Source organism: Bombus vosnesenskii, unplaced genomic scaffold (assembly GCF_011952255.1).
Source record: "Bombus vosnesenskii isolate JDL3184/JDL3185 unplaced genomic scaffold, Bvos_JDL3184-5_v1.1 scf7180000013444, whole genome shotgun sequence".
Classification (NCBI taxonomy): domain Eukaryota; kingdom Metazoa; phylum Arthropoda; class Insecta; order Hymenoptera; family Apidae; genus Bombus; species Bombus vosnesenskii.
Window position 1 is genome coordinate 1,009,365 of NW_022883055.1, and position 23,714 is coordinate 1,033,078.

General features: G+C 42.3%; 5 protein-coding genes across 16 annotated transcripts in view; all 5 read right to left on the reverse strand.

Annotated features, from left to right (window-relative positions):
* The window catches only part of LOC117238234 (longitudinals lacking protein, isoforms A/B/D/L-like), a 91,689-nt gene that overhangs the window by 32,224 nt on the left and 35,751 nt on the right, over positions 1-23,714 (reverse strand). The window contains exons 6-7 of one of the 12 annotated variants that reach the window (XM_033502984.1): positions 1,272-1,454; positions 467-617 (exon numbers count right to left, since the gene is read on the reverse strand). The exons of 5 other annotated variants lie outside the window; for them this stretch is intronic. In XM_033502984.1, the coding sequence (XP_033358875.1) occupies positions 467-617; positions 1,272-1,454 (334 nt within the window). Of the gene's footprint in view, positions 1-117; positions 618-1,271; positions 1,455-6,444; positions 6,812-7,487; positions 7,734-14,089; positions 14,732-15,265; positions 15,422-16,816; positions 17,180-18,145; positions 18,446-19,346; positions 20,231-23,714 lie in introns of those variants that run through there. 6 more of the 12 variants (XM_033502993.1, XM_033502991.1, XM_033502992.1 and 3 more) reach the window with 6 other exon arrangements.
* On the reverse strand, positions 2,111-3,178 carry LOC117238246 (zinc finger protein 581-like). Its single transcript, XM_033503006.1, has 3 exons — positions 2,868-3,178; positions 2,529-2,652; positions 2,111-2,397 (listed from the first exon to the last, which is right to left on the reverse strand). The coding sequence occupies exons 2-3, from the start codon at positions 2,645-2,647 to the stop codon at positions 2,190-2,192; spliced, it is 327 nt and encodes a 108-aa protein (XP_033358897.1). The 5' UTR covers positions 2,648-2,652; positions 2,868-3,178; the 3' UTR covers positions 2,111-2,189.
* LOC117238247 (longitudinals lacking protein, isoforms A/B/D/L-like) lies at positions 5,960-6,477 on the reverse strand. The gene is made up of 2 exons (XM_033503007.1): positions 6,388-6,477; positions 5,960-6,323 (listed from the first exon to the last, which is right to left on the reverse strand). Exons 1-2 carry the CDS (start codon positions 6,395-6,397, stop codon positions 6,025-6,027), a joined length of 309 nt encoding a protein of 102 aa, XP_033358898.1. The 5' UTR covers positions 6,398-6,477; the 3' UTR covers positions 5,960-6,024.
* On the reverse strand, positions 8,058-8,988 carry LOC117238240 (longitudinals lacking protein, isoforms A/B/D/L-like). Its single transcript, XM_033503002.1, has 2 exons — positions 8,821-8,988; positions 8,058-8,595 (listed from the first exon to the last, which is right to left on the reverse strand). Exons 1-2 carry the CDS (start codon positions 8,912-8,914, stop codon positions 8,246-8,248), a joined length of 444 nt encoding a protein of 147 aa, XP_033358893.1. The 5' UTR covers positions 8,915-8,988; the 3' UTR covers positions 8,058-8,245.
* Positions 9,107-10,198, reverse strand: LOC117238243 (longitudinals lacking protein, isoforms A/B/D/L-like). Its single transcript, XM_033503004.1, has 2 exons — positions 10,024-10,198; positions 9,107-9,486 (listed from the first exon to the last, which is right to left on the reverse strand). Exons 1-2 carry the CDS (start codon positions 10,061-10,063, stop codon positions 9,170-9,172), a joined length of 357 nt encoding a protein of 118 aa, XP_033358895.1. The 5' UTR covers positions 10,064-10,198; the 3' UTR covers positions 9,107-9,169.

The following is a 23,714-nucleotide window of genomic DNA, read 5'->3' on the forward strand; positions in this document are numbered from 1 at the left end:
CCGGCGAAAGCAAAGAAAACCAAAGGAGACGAGACGAAACGAAAAGTTGGACGTTGTTGCTGTTGTTGGATCGTCGTTGCTAAAAATTCGAGAGGAAACATTGTACGAGATCAAAATAGGAGAAACGAGTCTGTTCTTCTTCAGCAATTTTATTCGTTCGAACGACAATTGGAAAATATTGGCCGTCTATGACGCGTGATCGAACAACACGATCTGGATCGTGCATTTGATTGCACGTGTTCGAAAGAAATATAGAGGAAGAGGAGGTTTTAACGCTTGGATACATTTTGCTGTATCCGATGTTGGTTGGCTTGGTAAGCCGCGAGCAACGGTTCAATAGAGTTTAACGAGGGTGACAGGTTCTTCGGGATGCATACACCTGATATGTTGATAAACGTTGGATGTCTTCTTGCTGCACATGGTGCAGTAAGGACACTTATACCTCGGCGCCTTGCCACACTCGTACCTAAAGTGACCCAACATAGTGTCTCGCCTGCCATAGCCGTTGTTACAGTTGGGACAGTGAAATTTCCCGGTGAACGCGTTGTACAGCTTGTCCCGTTTCCTCGCGTACTTCCTCGAATGCGCGACACGGAGGAGATCGTCGAGTCGGTCACCTACAAAACATCGTATCACGGTCAAGTTCGTAAGCTAGCCCTAATTCCCGTGAACAGCTTTCTCCAACATCGCCTTACAATTGGCACGCAAACGAGAGGGAAACACAGGGGATCATGCAAAGTAGGATATAGCATATAGGAGTAGAGTACACATCGACCAATACGAACAATATCAAAGCCGATGTCGCTCTTTCAAACTGAATACAGAATATAGAACCGAACACGTTTATTCTCGCTTTTCCCACAAAAGTTTCTTTATTCTTCCAAGCTTTCAGATGTCTTTCGATTAACGGGCTCTTCTATTTAACGATTTTATCGATCAACGATTCCACGAACGAAACCGGATCACTACGCGTCGTTTCGACGTCGCGAACCGATCCTGGTCGATTTGGCGATTTGAAAGTTGCGATTCCATTCGGACGATTCGAAGGCGAACCGTTTCGTTTACGAAGAAGTAACGCACAGAGGTAACCGTTGATCAACGACGTTCGTATCGGTATCGTTTCGAGAAACGGCGGCCAACACATCGACACGCGTCATACATCGCGTCGGTAGAAGAATGGTCCTAAAACAACGTGTTACAGATGACCGGCTTGGATGGGTGCTTGTGCCGTATGTGATCCTGGATGTTGAACTTTTTCTTGCTCAACTTGCCACAATAAGGACACTCGAAGCGCGGCGGTTTGCCGCAATCGTACTTGAAGTGGGCCGTCACCGCGCTCTTGGTCGTGTAACTCTTTCGACAACGTGGACAAGGGAATCGGGTTTTACTTTTTCTCGAGCTTCGTTCCGGGTACTTGTCCTCGATCCAAGGTAGCGGCAACATTTGTAGGAATGCTGAAAACAAAAACGGAATAGATCGGTTAGTTGTGATTTGTGAAAATCTCGCTCGAGACGCTCCTCGTCGATTCGAACAAGGCTTGCTTTTCTTTTCCACGCTTTTTGTCCGCGGACGAATGATGTATGATCGTGCGTCCGATTTCTCGTGAAAACTCGCGAATCGTTTCACGCGATGGTAGTCGTTCGATCGAACGATCGAGCCGCTACGGAAGAACCGCGTGTGCGAAGGATCGTCGGTGAACAAGAAGATTTACAGGTAAAGATGAATGAAACTGAATGGTTTCTATGTGGGGAAAACTCGGAAATTGTGCTTGCAGGCTCACACACATACACGCGCGCCTCACGATAACGTTCAACTATCTCGTCGAGTTATAGACACACAACAAATAAAGCGATTGCAGGCATCTTCAAGCTGTATGTACGAGAACAAAATTCATCGAGGAGTTGGCAAAACACGCGGTCGACGATTCGACAGCCGCCAAAACACCGTCCTTGCCGTTCTCTTCCACGTGCTTAACCGATTTCGTCGATTTCCAACCTGTAAAGCGTAAGTAAAGTAATTGAACGCGTGTTTAATCGTTACACCTCGTCCACGCTGCATGAGATATATTTTTCACGTGGGAATCGAAGGATAATGGTTGGTCTACGCAAAACACTAGTTATTTCTTTATCACAATCAAACTCTTTATTGTTAGCAAATTGTCTTAGTTAGAGAAAGAGGAAGAAATAATTTTATTGCTGGTCATATTGAAGTACAACGACTTCGAGCTTCGATCCTGGATGCTTCAGGCGTATGTGTTTATAAACGTTGTTGGACTGCTTGCTCCTCATTTCGCAATAGGGACACTGAAACCTCGGTGGGCTGCCACACTCGAACTTATAGTGGCGCAACATGTGATGCAAGTGCCGGTAAGTCCTCTCGCACTTTGGACAATTATACCTGATGCATCATCGTAACGTTACAGAAAAATCGCGAATTATCGCGTTTGCACGCGACTCGAATGCCGGGAATCGTCATCGAAACGCGGCAAATGTACGCGATATCGCGACCAAACAAGCAATCAGACTAACCTATTGCTATCATTGCTTCCGTGCTTCTTTCCCAGTCGACGACAACGCTGTTGTTGCGGTTCCAACTGCACACAGTGATCCACGTGATACTGGAAGATCGATGGATCCGGTAAATACATCGCACCTGAAATCACAAGCAGAGTGGATTCTGATGTAACGCGTTTATTCTTGTTGCCGTAACATTGTCGTCGATTGTGAAGGATATAAAGAGGAACGAGGGAAAGGCGGAGAGACGATGAGAAGAGGAGAGACGGAGGAGGAGAAGGTGGAGGAGAAGGTGGAGGAGAAAGAAGAGGAGGAGGAGACGGACAGAAAAAAAGTAATTGACAGAAAACTCACAGCAATATTTCTTTTGTTTCTGTTGGCACAATTGGAATTTTAGAAAATCGAAAAACTCCCGATTTCTCCAACGGATGAACGTTTATTGTATACATGCTACTTGAGCTTACAGATTCTTCGTTTCCAATATTCCACGGAAATTGGTGGGAATTTCGAGAATGCGCATGGACGGGCTCGCTAAACGAGATGACGAATTCTTCTTGCGATCGGATTGCTCGAAATAACGTTATTTATCGCGCGATTTGCAAAATACGTCTCCTTTTCTGTATCGCGTACGTTCGATGGCAGTTCGTTTGTATGCAGAAAGAACATTTCCATATGGATTAATTTTTTCGTGCGTAAAACTGTCTATTGGTAGCGATGTCGATGAGAAAGACGCACATTCCTCGATGTTTGGTCCTAATGTGTCTATACACGTTCGAGACCTCTTTCGAACGCATGTCACAGTAGGGACACTTGAACCTCGGTCCTTGGCCACATCCGTACCGCACGTGTCTTCGGAGGTTCGTTTCCCTAGTGAATCCGCTTGGACAGTTAGGACAGCAGAATTTCTTCGACTTGTTCCGCCAGATGCCGAAATCACGACTGACTGAAACAAAAAACGCAGCAAAATACTCGCGCACAGTCTACGAGCTAGTTCGAGTCGCATAGATCGTCAACGACAGAATTCGCGTATGCAACAACTGCGGCAGATGAAGGAAGAGACGGTCGACAACGACGAAAACAACGACGCCGACGTACCGAAAGATCGATAACCGATCGAATACTGGAAACGTTCGAATCGCGCGTCACAGAAAAATCAGCGAACGATTTTAACCGCGCGTTGCGATTTCCATTGGCCGTATCGCTGGGCAAAGTGACCTGAAACGAATCGCTTTGCATCGTAGAAACACGAAACGACGCTGACAAAGGGTCGGAACGCGTGGTTCAAATAAACGCTATATATATGCGATACGATGGAAACGAATAAAATTTTATTCAAATCAATTTCTGCTTGATATTTTCAAAGATAATTTCATTCCCAGTATGTTCGTAATCACGTACTTATGCATGCACAAAGGCAAGCGCATGCTCGCTCACACGTATGTCAGTCTGTGTATAGTATTTAAGTTAGAAGAAGATAATTGGGGAGAAATCAGAGAATGGGAAACTCGGTCTTGAAAAAATGTTGGCGAAACGAAGCAACCAACGAAGCAGCTGCTACAACTTGCTTCATAGCCGACTCATTTTGTACGAGTTGTATGAGTTGTGTGCCATCAATTCGTGAAGATCGATGACGAAAACTTTCAAATTCGCGTGTTTTCTTCTGATGTGCGTGTATATATCCGACGTCTTTTTACTTCTCTGTTGACAGTAGGGACACTGAAATCGTGGCTCTTGTCTACATTCGTAACGCAAATGTCTGGTCAGACTCGGTTTCTGGGTGAAGGCACTCGTGCAATTTGGACATGGAAACCTCTTTGTCTTGGTAAACGGATCCGACGTTCTCGTTCTCGTCTGAACGACGACGCGAGCATGGATACCTAGAAGGAGGAAAATTTCACATTAATTTAATTCCATTTATTTATGGCGTATACGCAAGGCTAATTCCCATCAGAGTATAAATAGCGTACACAATGCATAAAGGATGCCAGCACAATAATAGAAAGAGAAAAGGAATCGAAAAATAAGGGAACGAATATAAATGTCCTGAACAGCGAGAGACGATGGAAGAAAGAAAAAGGAGGGGAAGACAAAGAAAAAAAAGAAGGAGAGGACGTGTTTCACACGATCTCGCGAATTAGCGATCTGAGTTTGTTTTGAGCCCTTTGGCTCGGATAAAGGAGTGAACGGTGAACTTTGCTTGAAATAAAGACTCGCGAGTACTTTGAATTTTGATTTACTTTATTGAACGTAACTTCGATCTGCGCTCATGTGTAGTGCTTGTGGTTCTCGAGAAAACTGTGTACTAGGCACCTGAGCGAAACTACCCTTGAGACAGACGATAGTGAGATAAAACGTTCAGTCGCATAGTTATCAAAATACGTTAACTTTATGACAAACCATTTCAAACAGACAATTGAATTTCAATTTGAACCCAAACTCGTCGGCTCCGTTACGATCCGAAAGTATCGCGATAGCGGAAGGTTCGGCGTGGAACCACAACAAGTGGAAAACGAGAAATAAACATGGAAGGACATGATTCCGAACCGTGTGAAAAACTTCGATTCGTTGTTAGTGTCTGCGTGTAGCCGATATAAATGCCGAAACCCTGAAGCAACAAGGGGAAAAGGCCACGATTGCATGCAAAGCGTCGGCAAGGAGCGAACCTCGACTCTCGTCATGGATGATTTTACGATGTTTCGTCGGAATCGCGAGTCGACAAAAGGTATCGGATCGGATCGTTCGACAACACGGCCGCGCATTCTTTTCTCGTCGAATCTCAAGCTCGGTCATAGCTTCTCTCGTTGACGTTCGCTGCTCGTCGCAAAACGATTCATCTAACAATTTCCCACGCTTGGCAAATATCGATCACATAAACGTCGTTGTTCTTGTGCTTGATCCTGATGTGCTTTCGTATATCAGCCTTAACTTTGCACACGTAGTCGCAATAAGGACACTTGAATCTCGGTTGTCGGCCGCATTGATAGCGCAAATGACTGGTCAAGTTTCTCTTCCAAGCGAACACACTTCGACAGTTGGGATTCGGGCAGGCGTACTTGCTGGCTTTCACCAGGCAATTCGTGCGTTGCTGACCCCTCAATGACGTAGATCCATTGTGCCCTGAAAAAGAACGAATCGTCCGCGATCAAACGCTTCTTGGAAGATGGCATCGAGTATGTGTAATAAACGTGCGAGAAAAATCAATGAAAACGTGGCCCTATAAATCCGTTCCGATACCATCCATCGGATCGCGATCGTATTTCATGGTCCGTGAAAGAGCGAAAGAAAGCATGTGCATAATCGTTGTGTACGCCTATAATTACCTGCTATTACCTGCAATGAAAGAAGGGAGAGACAGCGGGAAAACAGCGATAGGAAAGTAACGTATACTCGTGATGGAACCGTGCGATTTACGTAACGTGTTTTAGTCGTAAAAACTAGCACGCAACTTGGAAAAGGCGAATTATGCTTTATTCGAATGAAAATACAGGTTTCGGGTTTGCGTGGAGGTCGACTAGTTGGAAGACGAGGCGGTGAACAAGTCGACCACGTAGACGACCAAACCGTGATGTCTCCTTGGTATGTGCTTGCTCACGTCTCCTTTAACTTTACAACGATACTCGCAATACGGACACTTGAATCGTGGCTGCACGCCGCACTCGTATCTCAGATGTCTGTTCAAGTTTCCCTTCCAATTAAACGATTTGGCGCAATTAGGACTCGGACAAATGTAAATCGCGTTGCGCAGTTTCGTCGATCTGCATTTCGTCGATCTACCAACTTCCCTGTACGGCCACCAACTTTGCTCGGAATCTGAAACAAACGAACAGACGAAATTTTCTCATTGCGATAAATCGGTTGTTGGCTCGTTCGCTACCTCGATTCATCGTCAGTATCGTTTCGATACTTGGAGTGTGCGCAGAAAGAACGCAACTTTTCGGTTCGTCATATACTCAGTTTATTAAGAAGAATTAATGCGAGATGACAAAACACGGTTCGACCGATAGAATCGCAAAGAATCGATCGAATAAAAAAATTCTAGGCGCTGAGAACGTAGATGCTGCAATCCTTGTGAACTCTCTTGATGTGCCTGCATATGTTGGCCTTCCATTTACCACGGTACACGCAGTAAGGACACTTGAAGCGCGGTTCTTGTCCACACTCGTTACGCAAATGTCTCTTCAGCGTGCATTTCCAAACGAAAACGCTCGGACAATTAGGACAGGGAAATTGCTTGTAAGTCGCGTCGTTGAACCGTACTCGTCGCTTCTTGTAGCAAGCGTTCGCGTGATATCGAGAATCTGAAAGCAGAACAAAATACTCGCGGTCAATTATCCGGATCGCTAAAAGTCCGAGAAGCGACGCGAAGGAGCTGCGCGTTTACTCGTTTAAGTTGGATCGAAACGTCCGGTCGATCAACGTCCACGCTGCGTATTCGACGATCCTCGCGCGCTCCTTCTTCTTTACGAGGCGCGAGGAACAACGCGCGAAAACAGGTCGCGTGAATTTCGCACACGTCGTTGCACCTTTACTCTATTCGCATACATTGTAAGACGAAATTCCAAACGTTATACTCGCTGAGATACTCTTAGTCCTCTTAGTGGAAGATAGCCTCTTTCCCCTCGTGAATACGCGTTTCTGTCCGATTCGATTCTTTTGCGCCTGTGCCCGAACGCGTCCGATCGGCATGCTTCGAACGGTTGACGACGCTTCAACGAACATGATGACGAGCCTCGATTCCTATCGAATACACCACAGGTTTACAACAACAGCCTGTTTTTCGTTCGACGCTGTAAGAATGAGGCGACTCACCGCGTCGCAACTCGCACGCCTCCCAAGTCGACAGTATAACGCGACAATGATAAATGAACAAAGTTTTATTGTGAGACATTTTTACTCTTCGAGTACAAGAAAACAATTATTTGCATCTTGCGCAATGTTAGTTTCTACCGATGTCGATGCAACGTACGACGCTACCTTCGTGTTTTCTACGTACGTGCCTATAGACGTCCGATGTCCATCTAGAACGAAAGTCGCAAGACGGACATTTGAAACGTGGATTTTGTCGGCACTCGTAACGCAGATGTCTGGTTAGGGAGCCGCGGTGAGTGAAAGAACTGCCGCAAGCGTTAGAGCAGAAGAACCTTTTATTAGCAGCGGAGAGTCGTTGGGCGGTCGATTTGCGCTGTCTCCAAGTTGCGCAAACCAAACGCGAGACGACGCCTGGAAAAGAAGATTCACCACTGAACGTAAACAGCTATCGTTTGTAAAGCGTGTTTTCGTTAACTCGCTCTAACGTAGATAACAACCATGAAGGATATAAAGAACGCGAAGACCGCAGAGCAGAGCGGGACAGAGAAGAGAAAAGGGCAGGACAGGGCAGGGCAGAACTGACAATGAGCGTAAAGCGAAACAGGGCGGAGAGAAGCAGCGTAGAGCAGAGGCGAAGCAAAGTAGAGCAAAGAGGAAGAGCAAAGAATCACGTTGCGTCTCGATATCGCGTGGAAAGGATAGGAGATGAAATAAACGACGACAAACTACCAACCGTTTTTCGATCAACGTATGTCTTTATTTATAGTTACTGGTATAATTCGTAAATGGTAAAAAAAAGAGTGGCGTTATAAAAAGGGAATTCAAAAATTCCCCTAATCAAGTGTAGCGCATAAGGAGCAAAGTAGAAAATGGCAGCTGCTACTTCGGTGAAGCGTCGTTGAATGTACGAGGAACGAATGTGGTTAAGTCTCTTCCTTACGAGCGATCTTTAGAACGTCGATCGCGTATACCTGACAGTTTTTGTGTCTTCTTCTCACGTGCTCATAAATGTTGGCCGATTTCTTGCATCGATATTCGCAGTGGGGACATTTAAACCGGGGTTCTTGGCCACACTCGTAGGTCAGGTGCCGATTCAACGAGTATTTCTGGCTGTAGGCACAGGTACAGTTCGGACAGGGAAACCTCTTCGTCTTAAAGTTATTGTCTAAATCGGTTTGGTTCGACGATCGGGACCAGAGTTTGCCGATACTTTGGCCTTGGTCGTCTTCGATACCAACGTTGATCCCGAACACGCTGAACGGGCCCGTAGTATCTGGAACGAAACGGGTCTGGCTGATTGCGAGTTTATACGTGCGTTTCGTTCGTGGAAACGATCTACGAGTGCGCATTGAGAGAATCCATCTCTTCGCGATAAGATCAGGAAATTTGCAAAAATTAGACAATCGACGATCATTGACTAGTACAGAGATCGTAAGTAACATATGTATCATCCGTGAAGACGATGAAAATGACAATAGGTCTGGTGTAACGAACTTACAAACCGGTAGAAGCTGCCACGCGCGATCCACCATCCAAAACAAACGTTCAGTTTGTCGTACGATACAGAAAAATTGGCTGTCGTTTGATCGCATAGCGGATCAACTTGCGCTACTTTAAATGCTATCGAAAAATACAAAAGTTTATGCCACATTGCGCAACGGGCAATCTCAACGCAGACGATTTATTTTCTACGGGACTGTGTCTCTTCAGTTTTCGCAGGGAAGAGAAACAGAAAGAAAAGAAAACGAAGTAGGAGCTGACAATAAGAGTAGAAAGAATTCGACTGGATCATCGGAGTCAATCTGATGACAGTTTGTCAAGCTTCGTTTCGTTGATCGTTCGAAAATTCAGTTGTTACTAGCTTCGTTATTCTGTTGGTCACCGCGAATATCCAGAACGTACACCACCTGATCAGGATGCATTCTACGTATGTGAGACCTGACGTTCGAAGAATGCCTCGTACGATACGGACAATAAGGGCAATTGAATCTCGGCAACTGGCCGCACTGAAATTTTAGGTGATTATACAAATTATTTTTTCGCGTGAAAACGTTACCGCACTTATGGCAAGGATAATTTTCGCTTCGTTCGTTTCGATAGTGATCGTAGATGCAACGAGGTCCATCACGGTAACACGTACAATTCGATACCGGACATTGAACACCTGTGAACAGAAAAGGTCAACCAAATGACTTTCGACTATGTCGACTTTTCGTCTCCATCTTAAACGAGAAAAAATTTCATACTTTCCAATCGACGCGACCTATGTATTCTTTTCGCTTCGCGATTCCGTAACATTAATAATATCGCTGTTTAACAAAAATCATTATATACAAAAGACAAATTAAATCGTAACATAGCGAAACAAATGACAGGAGAAAGAGAGAAAGAGAGAAAGAGAGAAAGAGAGAAAGAGAGAGAGAGAGAGAAAGAGAGAGAGAGGCAGACAGACAGATAGACAGAGAGAGGGAGAGAGAGACAGAGAGAGAAAGAGAGAGAGAGAAGGGGTTCCAGCAAATATTAGCTTTTATCAAGCACAAAAATACAGTGGAACAAGCATTGTAAATGGTAAAAACTTAGTTCGTAAATGTTTGTCAAATGTGAATCAATGGTAAGTTGATTCGCATAAGAGTAATTCCTCTGAAGCTAAGGAACTCGCATCGTTAAGAAGCGAAAGATACAGATAGATAAATATATTTACCCCTGAAAATAAGAGAACGGGTATACGCTACGAAAATCATAGAAGTTGACCAGTTTTGCTTATATCTACAACGTAAACTTCGTTGCCAGGGTGAATTCTGCGCACGTGGGCTCGCACATTCGAAGGATGTTTCGTTCTATACACGCAATAAGGGCAATTAAAACGCGGCAATTGTCCGCACTCGAACTTCAAATGATATTGAAGATTGTGCTTTCTGCTGAATACGCTGTGACAATTTCCGCAAGGAAACTTTTGCCCGTGCTGGTCGTTCGTTCGCGAAAACGTGCCTCCTCTGGTCAGCGAGTACGACCAACAAACGTTCTTCTGCCTCTGGTGCGGTACTAAGTAGTTTGCCTCTGAAAAAAGCATAAATATCGTTCTTTCATTCTCGGTTTATGATATCACGTTCACGTAACTGCATGAAACATTAGCAGGAACGATATTCGTCGTATCGAGTCACTTTTCGTATAAAATGACGGGTTCGATCATCGTTTCTCTAACAATAAATTTCGATGTACATACACATCAATTACGTTTAATCATAATACACGATACGCAGACGAGGGAGCATGCACATAAGGAGTTTTCAAAGGACGAGTGTTCGGCTGAGAGCTGTTTTATTCAAGATTCGTCCGGCTATCGCTATCGTTTAATGTTGCGCGTTCATTAGATCGACAACGTAGACTTCTTTATCCGGATGCTTTCTACGCACATGAGCTCTAACGTTCGATGTGTGTTTAGTCCTGTAAGCACAATATGGACAGTTGAATCGCGGTAATTGTCCACACGCGTACTTCAAATGGTGCTGCAGATTGTATCGCCAGTTGAAAGGCCTGCCACATTTTGGGCAAATGTGCAGCACTTTGTGTCGAGCCCGAGGATGAGTAGTCGCCTTACAATTTGCCACCGCTCGATTCCACCCATAATTCTCGATCGGACTTGGTACCTCTTCTGGAAAATGCAGACGTTCTTACGGTTAATTCTCGTAAACGCTCAACGTTTTTCAATTCCAAACATCTAACAACTAAGCCGCTCGCGACGCTTGCCGCTCGGAGAATCGCTCCCGTTTCACGAACATACTTGCTTCACCGAAGCGCTACTACAGATCACAATATATAACAACTAAATGAACGCAATTTGTTGGAGATTTGGAAAAAAAATGCAACGTATGAATGAGTCGAGTGGTTGCGATTTTCTGCTTCATACTATTATCTTTCGCATTCATTACAGGGCATTTCGTACATGTTGAAATGACATTCTGCGCATAAGTTTAGATCCATGGATCGACGAGACGACTTTACTTCGTTTCGCTACCGTCTCCAGATCCAAAAATGTCCATCCTTTCGATATGACGGCACAAGCTGAAGGCAAAACAATAAAATGAGAAGGGAAAGAAGAAAGGGACAACAGAACACGACTGTTAATGCTCCGGGCAAAGAAAAAAGTACAAAATTGTGCGGATCAAACGGAATCTCTATTAAAGATGATAGAATTGAAAACCGATCTTTATAAAATTCGTCTTCGTAACTCCATTGGTGCTACATGTTTCATTTGGAAATACATTGTACATTTAAAAATACTTTTATGAATATAAATACATATAAATCTAATACGCTAGGATTAAAAGTAATCCTGTCGGTATGGTACAAGTTTGCACTCGTGTATACTTTAATCAAGTTCAACAATTTGAACGACATATAATTTGCAAATGTTCGGAAATTAAACCAACCTGTTTCGTATATGTCGTAATACGATGCAAGAACAAGCAATGTATTAGATTATACAATCAGATAACGATAATAATAGTAAGATGCGTCTGAGGACACGTAAGGAATTCTACGAGTTTTCCAAGCATCCATTGCCGACAACTATCGAAAAGCTGCCATTCTCGTCATGTCATTGTCGTCATTATCGTCGTTATCGTCGTCTGGGTCATCATAATCATCACTATTGTATTTATGCTCTGAGAACACAGGCAAGCATGTTGAAACTGGTGCCGCGTAAGTATATTTATGCTCCCAAAATTTTACAGACGTCGATAGCGTAAACGTTACGACCAGGATGCTTTCTACGCACGTGAGCACGCACATTAGACACGTGTTTCGTTCTATATACACAATAAGGGCAGTTAAATCGCGGTAACTGGCCGCACTCGAATTTGGAATGATAGTAGAGATTATTCTTATGGCTGAAAACACTTGGGCAAGTCGGACAAGGAAACTTTTTCTTCTCCACATATCGGTTTACCGAAATTCTGGTTCTCTGATAAGGTCGACGTCTTCTCCGGTCAGACAAAACATACGTAAAATCTGCTGATTGGAGATACTCTGAAACAGAAACAACACAAGAATCTCGTCAAATATTGCGTTCGTTTGATCAACGGTCGGTTTTTCAATGCGGTTCGATAAGTAATTTCAAGTTCGCTTGCAGGGACATACCTCGGGGAACGTTTTGTTTGTCGCCAAACCAGTCATCAACTAGCTACAGTTGATAATCACGAAAGGAAAAGATGGGAATTGGAGATATATATATATTATTACAAATATATATGAATATACATATATCTCTTTGCCAATAAACGTAAGTAACAAATAAGATACCATTTCATATATTTATGAAAAACTTGCTCGGTGTTTGCAAGTGTGTTGCAAATACGATGTGTCGAACGTACATGGCACTTTCTGTTCCTCTAAACCGTATCACGATAAGTTAAACGTTCCATTCATGGAATCGGTCGATACTGTACGCTTCTTGGTCGATTACTCATCGAGACAAATTTTCATATTTTGTCGAAGACGAAATTTCTCATTCGATACTGGCTACTCTCGCGTACGTGTACGTATCCGGCTCCAATCATCTGTTTTCCAAGATTCTTCTTCCCAGAAGGTAGCTTCTACAGACAAAGCGTAACGCGCGACGAGGTGCTTGGAACTCCTAGAAAAAAAAAGGAAAGAAAATCGCGATCAATTCTGAAACGTCGCAAGTCTAACGTAGCAAAAGTGCGACGTTAAAATAGGAAAAGACTGTTCCAATCGTACTCCTAAACGCGACATCTTTACGCGTTCCCACGTCTTTCCTTTTTTCCCCTTGTCAGAAGTAAATCGAATTCTTTCGGAACTATCGTGAATAACGTAATTGTTTTCGGTATTAATCCGAACAGGCTGACGCAATGCCTGTTGAAACGAATCGATTCGATACTAGTTTATTTATGGCGTACGATTTGAACACTTTTCTTTTAAAGGAGCGTCGATCAGTACCGTTCTACGAGACAACGACGACGATGCCGATGATGACGACGACAATATCCAAAACGAGGATGTTATAAAACCATAAAGAAAATTTCATTTGAGAATGCATTCGTTCGTCGCGTTCATCGCGTCTAATCGATTCAGATTTTACGATTCCCGGCTTCTTGCCAAGTTTCTTCTTCCTTTCTCCGTATCCTTCCGCACACGAATTTTCGAACCTTAGGCGAGCGTAATCTCAAGCAACGTGCTGTTGCAACTGGCAAAGATCTACGGTGTACACTTCTCTTCCTGGATGACATTTGCGAACGTGTCGTCGAGCATTCGAGATGTGCCTGGCGCAATAGTTGCAATACGGACAATTGAATCGTGGCTTCTGACCGCACTCGAATTTTTGATGATAGGTCAGCCCGCCTTTTCTACTGAAGACGCTGGTGCAATTGCCACAAGGGAACTTCCGTGCGATCATTCTCGAGGAATCGGAGGGCGAAACGATCGTAGCGTTCCTCGAGAAGCCGTGGGTTGGTCGTTGAAGAAGAAGGTTTTGCGAGTGTACTGCCGCGTCCGTGAACACACAGTAATTTATACCTGGAACAGAAACAAGAACGCGACACCCGTGTCAGAGTAGTTCATACTATCAGGAGCTCTGCGTACACAAAGAGGAACTAGAGGAAAATAAGAATCGGAGCTGATGTCAAACCTTCTTCGGTCGTCGATCTCCAGGGTGTCAATGACACGCCAGGATGCGAGATGTTCGATTTCCGCGACGCAACATCTTCCATGAAGAAAAGGATGAAATAATAAAAAATGGACCGCTCCTATATGATCATAATTACGTAACAGGTTGATATTTTATTTTTTACACAATGAAATTATTGCGTCCTCGCAGAAACAGCGCTATTCGAAAGTGGTGTATAGTAGAAGAAGAAGGGCGGAAAGTTGACGGTACATAGTAGACGATAATCGCGAAATGACGCGAAAATGCTACACAAAAGAACACCTAATGTACCTACTTTTGCACGTATGTACAACGACTTATAAGACAGGTTCGACTATTATGGTAGCAGAATAACGTGACGAGAGATGGCACGTCTTGCAATAGTCAAATTCAAAACGCGTTTGTTAAATGGTTTACTCGATTTTTTCAGAGTTTTCATCTTCCGTTGCAGTGCCACGGGTCGCGTTACGCGACAAATTGATAACGTTGACTTTGCATCCTTGATGCTTTCGACGTACATGCGCACGTATATTCGAAGATTTCTTTGACGCGTAATCGCAATACGGACAACCGAATCTTGGTAATTGGCCACACTCGAACTTTAAGTGCGAATATAAATTGTTCTTCCGGTTGAAAGTGCTCCCACACTTTGGACAAGGAAATCGGTCTTTCTTGCGGTCCTGAAATTCCGCTGGTCTTGACATCACGTTGCACGGTATCTTGAAGCCACCCAGATGTTCCAGATCTGTAAGAAAATGTTTGGAACTCGTCAGAGTCCGCTCTAGAGCAACGAACACGTTCCATTTATGGACGCCTGATTTCATATCGATGGATAGGATACCAAGGAAAGGATAGATTGAAAATAAAACACCAATAAGCATCGTACGATACAGGAATTGAACGATGTTACTCGATCGTTTCCGAGCTTCTCTCTTTACGCGCGTGCGTTATGTACCAGTAAATGACAACTTTATTGCGACTATATACAAAAATATATAAAAATTGAACTTAAACGTAGAAAGGATATTGTAACTCTCCCCCTGTCCCTTTCTCATCCTTATTTTCTAATTTTCTCAGATCTCTTGTCGTCTCTTAACGAGTGTCGATATTCAAAGCTCGAGCTTGCAAGTGCAACTTACAAACAACTACACACAACTTGATTTAAGATCGATCACGTAAATGATAGAACCAAAATGAATGGACCGGATATGCGCGCGGACGTTGGACGTTTTCTTCGAACGATATTCGCAATGAGGACACTTGAACCTCGGCAACTGACCGCACTCGTACTTGAGATGCTTCTGCAAGTTGTTCTTCCGGTTGAAAACGCTGCTGCAATTTGGACAGGGAAACCTGACGTTGCGAACGTGTTGCACAGCGAAGGACGTGGAAGCATCTCGTTCATCCACTAGAGCTTCAAAGGTAAGCGGCTCGTCTGCGAACAGAAGAAACAAATTGCAAAGAAGTAGGTTGATGTACCTTGAACGATTCACGAACGAATGTACCGTGGATTTGTCAATCGATCGAGAAACGTCGGATTTAACGAAACGAAACATTAAACGAGGAAATAACGTAGAGTTGGATTCTTCGAATGAGCTTTCAAATCGATGCACGCCGACATCGATTGGCCATGATACTTCCACCATATGTGTTCACGTGTTTCTATACGTGATCGAGATCGTCATTATGATCGATGACTATACACGGCAGGTTATTCATAGAATCTTAACGACCACGTACGCGAAACGTAATCAATTCCGGACGCTTTGCATCTGAGAAAGTTACTCGTACGATTCTGCAGCCGAACCTTTTCGCTTCCATACCTTGGTAGCTTGGTAGCTGAAAGCACAAATGCTCGTTATGCCGAATAAACGTCTCTCATTTAAGATTAACACTATGCCTAAAGTGATCGTCGTTTCAGGTTAATATCAAGTTTCGAGCGGGCGACAGAAGTGACATTTTTCAATGTTCAAATAATTTCTTTATTGATGAAACGTGCACGTGGATCACGGTAGACCAGCGATTTTCAACCTTTTTCATCTCACGGCACACGTAAAGCAATTGCTAAAATTCTGCGACGTGTCGACGATTGTGATAGATGTGGTTCAAGACAGGGAATTCGCATCAGGTGGCTATTGTTCTTTCGGCTGTTATGATATCTTCGTTTGACGATGTAAGGGATAAGAGGTCAGTAGTCCTGAATGAATAATAAATAAAAAGAAAGTAGTTGAGCATCGAAGCTTTTAACAATACTCGCGGCGAACTAGTTGAAAATCGCTGTGGTAGACGATACATTCTCAACGCTCGACGTAGACGTCGAGTACGACACACGCATGGCGAACGAAAATGCTGAATTGTTGCGTTGTTCGCAAAACTAATCAAACTTGCATTTCCCCCGCGATTACGTCGTCACTTCCTTTCTCTCTCCCTTTCTCTCTCCCTTTCTCTCTCTCTCTCTCTCTCTCCCCACCGCGCTCTCATTGTTATAGTTGTTATGTCTAGATGGGAGAACGAGAATAAAAAGAACGAGAATGAGGGAAGAAGAGAGGTAAAGGAAGAAAGGTAAAAAGAAATAGGGACGAAATCTGAAGAGTATTAGAAGTAATATTGTATAAAAAGTATTCGGTTCAACGTATATCTTATGTTGCATCGTTACGATCCATATTTCCACGAAAGAATGAAGAATTCTTTCCAAGTTTTGGCCATGTAACGACCGGTAGAAAAATCTCGACGTTGTCACTTTTACCGAAAGCTTTCAGCACATATTAGTAACATTGTTCTATCGCAGTGTAACCAGAGGAGAAGATCGTGAAATGAAAGATATAGCTGAGAAGAGTACGAACGAAGCTGGTAAATAAAAAAAGACTATATCGCTGGATAATCGCTCAAACGGCCAGGTTTGGTAGTCGATAAATATCCTGAACATAGACCGCGTTGCCCTCGTGCTTCCGTCGTATATGCTTCTGTACGTTGGATGTCTTCTTCGAGATCAAATCACAGTACGGACATTTGAAGCGCGGTGGTTGGCCGCACTCGTATCTCAAGTGTGTAAGGAGACTTCGTTTCTGGCCGAAAACGCTCGTGCAATTGCCGCAAGGGTACCTCTGGTTACTGTTCGGTACGAAACTCCTGTAAAGTCTGCCGCGCTGTCCTGCGCTCAATAACATTCTTGACGCGGCAAATTGTCTGAAACCTGGAAAAATTCAGTGATCGGTATCAGTATAATGTGGCAATGGATAAAGCACGAAAAGCGTTTTTGCTGTTTAAAAATTAGAGGGCCGAAACTTTCGATAATTGGAGGAAGAAAGCGCGTACCTTATATTTTCTCGTAAATGGAAAATGAGGATTGCGACGAGTAACGATACGTCGCCGCGCGTATCGCGTTCGAGTTTTCGCAAACGGCGGAAAAAGAATCGAAGACATTGCTATTTCTGAACGACAATCATGCTAACGAAAAATAACGAACAAATAAAAATCCCACAAAACGTAAATAACATGAGACTCGTTGGGATGCGACAGTTATTTTGAAAAGGTACTTTATTCAGAATAGGTCGGTAACAAACATTAAACAAGCTGAATCGACAACAGCGATCCGTCTTTGAACAATAGTGAAAATCATTGAAAAGCATTCTGCGTTAACACGTCAGGGACTTTCAATGAAAGATCAAAATATGAATGCCATTTTCGGCCTCGGCAGCGGCGGCGGCGGCGGCGTCGTCGTCGTTCTAATCTTAACCAACAGTTACAGACGACTCTACGAAAAAATGATCGCGTTAGCTTTATTCTCGCCCTTATCGTTCGAAGAAAATTATGCGTTCGGAGGAAAATGCGTTAATAATACTTGGAATAACTGTAACTAGAGTAGAGATAGAGTAACATTTCTAAATAAATTGCAGAGATATGTATCAACTGTTTAGTAGTGTCCTTGTTTCGACTCCTTATTCTTTTAATTTTCTTCTCCGTCTCTTGTTTTCGTTCTTTTTACTTGAGTTATAATCGTCCCGATTCGGTTGTTAATAACGGACTCTCGACAATTGCTTATACAAGTCGATAATTTGTAGCTTTTCGTCCTTATGCATTCGTCGCACGTGAACATACATATTCGAAGAGAATTTCGCCTTCTTCGTGCAATATGGACACTGATATCGCGGCTCCTTACCACATTGGAAGTGACAGTGTGTTTTCATGTCCGAAAGTCTAGTGTAGCCACTGTTACATCGTGGACAATAAAATTTTTTCCTTGGTAAGGAACTTTGAACGGAGACACTGTCAGGCCAGTGTGTCCTGGAAACCGAAGATACCAGCTCTTGACGACAGCCACTTTCCATGTAGAGAAACGACTCATCCTTCGGGTCGTTGGCAAGATTTCTTCTTGGCTGATAACCTTCGGTCCGCATCGATCCCCTTGCTATCATTTCAGCCCGGATAAACGACGAGTGTAACTGGCCGTACATCGAATCTAGAAAAAGAATCGAATTTTTGTTGCAAGTTAATAGAAACAAAACGGAACCAACGAACTGACGACATCGCAGAGAAACACATTTTCATCCATGCTCTGAGCATCTAAGCGCACGCGTGCGCCTTCAAGCTACTTCCTTTCTAATCGAACCAGTCAATTTTGTACACATTCTGAGCAATTTATATTTTATTTCCCTCCTCGTATCGTATGTATCGTTAACGGTGAATTACAGAAACAGAAGGAAATATATATAGGAAAGGACGATGGAAACAAAGACGAGAACTAGAAATCAAGCATATGTATTCTATTAGACTAGCTATTCTTTTGCATTAAAGTTACGAGGACTATTCTACGACGATGGATCGCAGGAGTTCGGTTACTTGATTTATTTATTAAAATCAATTTACACAGAATCACGCGTTCGAGCACAAATTCCACGTTATTCGTTCCACGAACGTCAAAGACACAAGCCGTAACCTACCGACCAAATTACATTGATAGTTAATAAATAACGACATTATGATAAAATACGACAATAGATCAAGAGATTAAGACAATATACGAACGAATTTTATTCAAATATATTCAAATATTTTATATTTTATTCAAATATTTTATGCAAATAAATATTCAAATTTTCGCAAAGATAAGAAACATATATTGTTATAAAGTAATAATAATAATAATAAGAAAAACATTCGATGAAACTGTTATATCTCATTTAATATAATCGTGGAATAATCTTCAATATTTTATAATAAAATAATAATAATAATAATAACATTTATAATAATTGTAGTGGAAGTAGTAGTAGTAACAACAATAACAAATAAATAAGAGTTTTATAATAATATTGTAAAAAGGTACGTCGTGTCTACAATGTATGAGTAGCAATTTGATATCTAGCACTTTTAACGGTTGCTTTATTGTTCTCGAAATGTTCGGTCATATAAATGAAGTATACTACATGACACTTTTGTATAAACAAGAAATAAATAAGTAAGAATAAGGAAATAAAACAAGTATATACTAAAGAATAAATTAATCGTTGTCAGAAATTTCACTAACTACTATCAGAATTTAACAAATCCTCTTGATCTTCATTATCGTTGGTACATACAATTTTTTTCGCGTGTTTCTGTGCACACGTTCTTAGGTGTCTTGCCGGCACAACCGTACCTGTTAATTTTTTATGGCACATACTACACTTAACACTTCTCTGGCACATGTGACGCTCATGGTAATTCAAAGCTTTTTTGTGTTTAAAACGAGCACCGCATTTCATACAGACAAACGGATTCGCGTCTCTTTCCGTGTGACACTTGGCAATCTTATTTTTAAGACAATTATTTTTCTCGTGTCTTGCCAAATTTGCTGGGCGAATAAATTTCTTGTCGCAATACCTGCAATTTATCGGTATCGACGATAATTGATTTAAAGGTTGCATCCATCCATCATTAGTACTTAAATCATTAATCGAACCACTCGATTCGCTAGAATCTCCTTCACAGTTTTCATCATTACGATTCCTGTCGTTTTCCTTATTCCACGGGACTGTTTTACTCCTTTTACTAGTATTTTCATTTCCATCGTTACCATCATTTCTTTCGTGTTCGTTGCCAGTACTACTATCGCCATCATTGCCCCATTTATCCAGATCTACTTGCATCAAGCCGTCCTCTGAGCCCCAACTATCGTTACGTTCAGACTTTACGATGACTCCACTAGGTTGCTGCTCTTTCCGGCGTGTTAAACTGCTGGTAATTCCTCGCTTCTCGACACACCCTGTAACACAATCGATCAAATAAGTATCTCTATCCCGTTGGATCCTGAAAACGATTAAAGCTTCTACGAAAATCAAACAACGAAGTAACTAAATGGTAACTAAAGGACAACTAAAGGGGTAACTAAAGGATAACTAAAAGGTTAACTAAAGGATAACTAAAAGGTTAACTAAAGACAACTAAAACGAAAAAACCCATTGTAGTCGTGTACGTTGTTAAGTAAATGAAAAGGAAAAAAACAGGAAGGGAAAAGAAACGAGAAAGAAGTAAACTGGCCAGACTGTTCGCTGTCCCACCGATCACCTAAGTTTCTCTTTTTATTAGCATAATACAATTTCAAAAAATTAGCGAAAGCTTCTAAAGTAAAAGTTACGATCGCTTTTACATTTTCTATCGACTTCCCTTTATTAACATAAAGTAAACTCGAACACCTAGAAAAACGACCTTCGAGTCGCGCGTGTCGCGTGTGAATATTCTCGAAAATCTTCCGATCTTTTCCTCTTTTCTTTCGTTTCTTCGTAGAGTATTTCGTTTCTTTCTAGGAAATTCCAATGTTCGGAGCAAGGGTGATGCGATTCGGTGAATGGTAGAAACTCGTTGTCCAAGCACTCCGACACGAACACACCTGTTGCGACGCACAACTTACTAACAATCAGTCGGATGGCAACTGATCGGTTGTTTATCGCGAGCCTTGAACGTTGTTAGCGTCCAAGGTAGAGGAGTACAATAAAGATAAAGAGCGAGGTTTAGTTCACCTTATTTATTACGCTCGATACTCTGATTACACTGGTTAAGTTACTATATTCCACGTTCTACTCTGAATCCACTGTCCGTAAATGTACTGATTATCCTGTTAAATATACTGTTCACTGAGTGAGTACTGGTAAGTGTTGACTCTTAGAATACTGATGCAAGAGTCTGTCCTGTCCGTAAGTTACGGAATATACTGTTAAATATACTGTTCACTGGTACGTGTTGCCTCTTCGAATCCTGCTGCAAGAGTGAGTCTTGGGGCTGTTGCTGTTGTAGCGGAAGGTTCGTCGTGGGGGTGTCCCAGGTCTGTTCCTACCTGGTCCTTGGGTAAAGCCGTATGTTTCTGAATGGGCTGGCTGCCTTAGTGACGGTTCGCGCGGGTGACCTTACATTTGGGGAAACCCGCGTGTCCCGTCTTCCTGAGATATCGCATAAAGATATAGGTATTTTACGGTAGGTCCTAAAGTATCTGGACTGTACAATAGGCCCACTGTTTATGATGGGTCCGCATTACGGTACCCTTGACGGTCGTCCTGCCCGAGGCTCGCGTCCAATGGTCATACCGTAGCGGTAATTACCAGGCGACCCCTCCAAATCTCGAACAACACCTGAAATATCGAGCAGCGCATCAGCTGACGCGCACTAACTCATGACAGAACAGAGATAATCCAAATAAAAGAAACGAAGTAACGAAGATGTAGACGAGTCATGTTAATGGATTAATACAGATTCGTCTCCTTTTTTCTTATAGTATTTCCCTTCTTAACGAATATTTATAGACGAACAAGTTCGCGACATTTCGCATCGTTTACACTGTACGCAAAGAAAGAATACGGGCAAACAGCTTCTAGACAGTATACAATATAATCGTAATTTTTCTGCGATGGCAATGTTTGCTTTACGTACGCCGATTAACGGGTTTGGAAATTGCAAGGAGGCCGTTGACGATGTTTTCGCAAGCTGCTACTATGAAGAAAGGTTTTCCCGCAGACGGGACATTTCTGCGTTCTACCACAGTCGTGCCTAACGTGGAAAATCAGATGAGATTGTTTTGCGTAACAGGCACCGCATTGGCCGCAGGAAAATGGCCGGCTCTTTTGCAACTGATGACACGTTGATATAGGATTCCAATAGCAGAAACTCTTCTGATGACTCCTCAAATGACCGGAAAAAGTGAAACCCTTGCCGCAGTATTTGCAATTGTATTTTCTTTTCGAGTCGTCTCCACATATCGAGTCCGCGAAAAGCTCTGCAACATTATTAATAATCAATCAGTTGTATTTTCTCATTAACTGCAGTTCAAACTGCAGAAATTCCTAGCGAATGCGCACCGTTCTTAACTAGAACCGTCAACGCTAATAAAGAACAACTCTCCAATAAAGGATTTTTTTACGAACGATCAAATTTCCCGCCCCAAACATCACCCGTTGCTGTCATGAACGATCGATAATACAAAACTAAAAACATCCTGGGACGACCCGCTGCTTTTTTTATTCTTTTTATTTGTCAATATTCTTTTTCTTTTTTTTTTTTTTTTTTTTTTATACATTCAAGAATCAAAAAGAATATAGTAGCGAGAGATGGGAAAGAGAGATAGAGTAGGGTGTGCGTGTATACGTGTCTATGTGTGTTAAGAGGATAAGAATCTGTGAAACTTGTTAAATAAGGATAAGAATTAGAGAAGACGCATCCAATACTGTTTTATTTGTTTACATGTACAAGCGAATATTCGATAAAATTCTTAACAAATACTTAACAAATAGCGATTACACGTATGATCGGCCCACGGACGAATAAATCGACGAACTGAAAGAAGATGAAAATCGAAGGGACGTGCGAGATTAAAATATGTCCTGACTAAAATCACGATCGAATGTAATGAAACGAAAAGGAATGAAACGAAACTTGCAATTTCGATGTTTACGACAATCACAAGATCAAAGGAAAAATCATCGATTCTTGCTGAATCAGGCACGCATAGGAAATGAAATAAAAAAGAAAACAATAGAAACACACGACGTGTGTTATATCGTTGCTGTTTTTTAATCGCAAAAGATTTCAGATGCTCCTAGATGGGTGTATTACGTAAAAGTAAAGAAACGCGACTCTTAGTAAGATTTGAATAAAACTTAATCTAAGTACTATAACTATGACACTTAAAAGCTACGGTAGTCGCAGCTATCGTGTTTGCTAATAGCGGAGCGAACGATGAAGACAGTCTATCGTTCAAACTTCTGTTCTGATTCGAGGATGTGATCATCCCATAAATTCCTTCCGTCTTTTTATTATGGTATTTAGAACAAAATTTGAAACATACCTGTAAATATACTGTGAAAATATCTTCTATAAAGTACCTTCTCTCCACCTTTTTGCTAAACACATTATTACGCCGTTGCCGTAAAACTTTTCTAGCTTCTCGCTAAAATATTTCTCGAGGTAATTTTTTACGTTAGAACTGTCAAATCTTTTACAAGCCAAGATATGTTGTAACGAACGAAATAAGCGCTAATTTGAGGGGGTTATATCCGGAGAATGCGAAGGATGTGATAAAGTTGCCCAACCAAATTATTCTCGTCATTTTTCTCACATTCCCTGCCACATACAACCTGGCATTATCGCAATGATACGTGGTGAAAATAACTTCGAAAATGACTTTGTCAAGTACATGGGAAGAAATTATAGAACTAGAGTATGATTACGACAAACTTTTCTCTAAATACCACGATAACAGC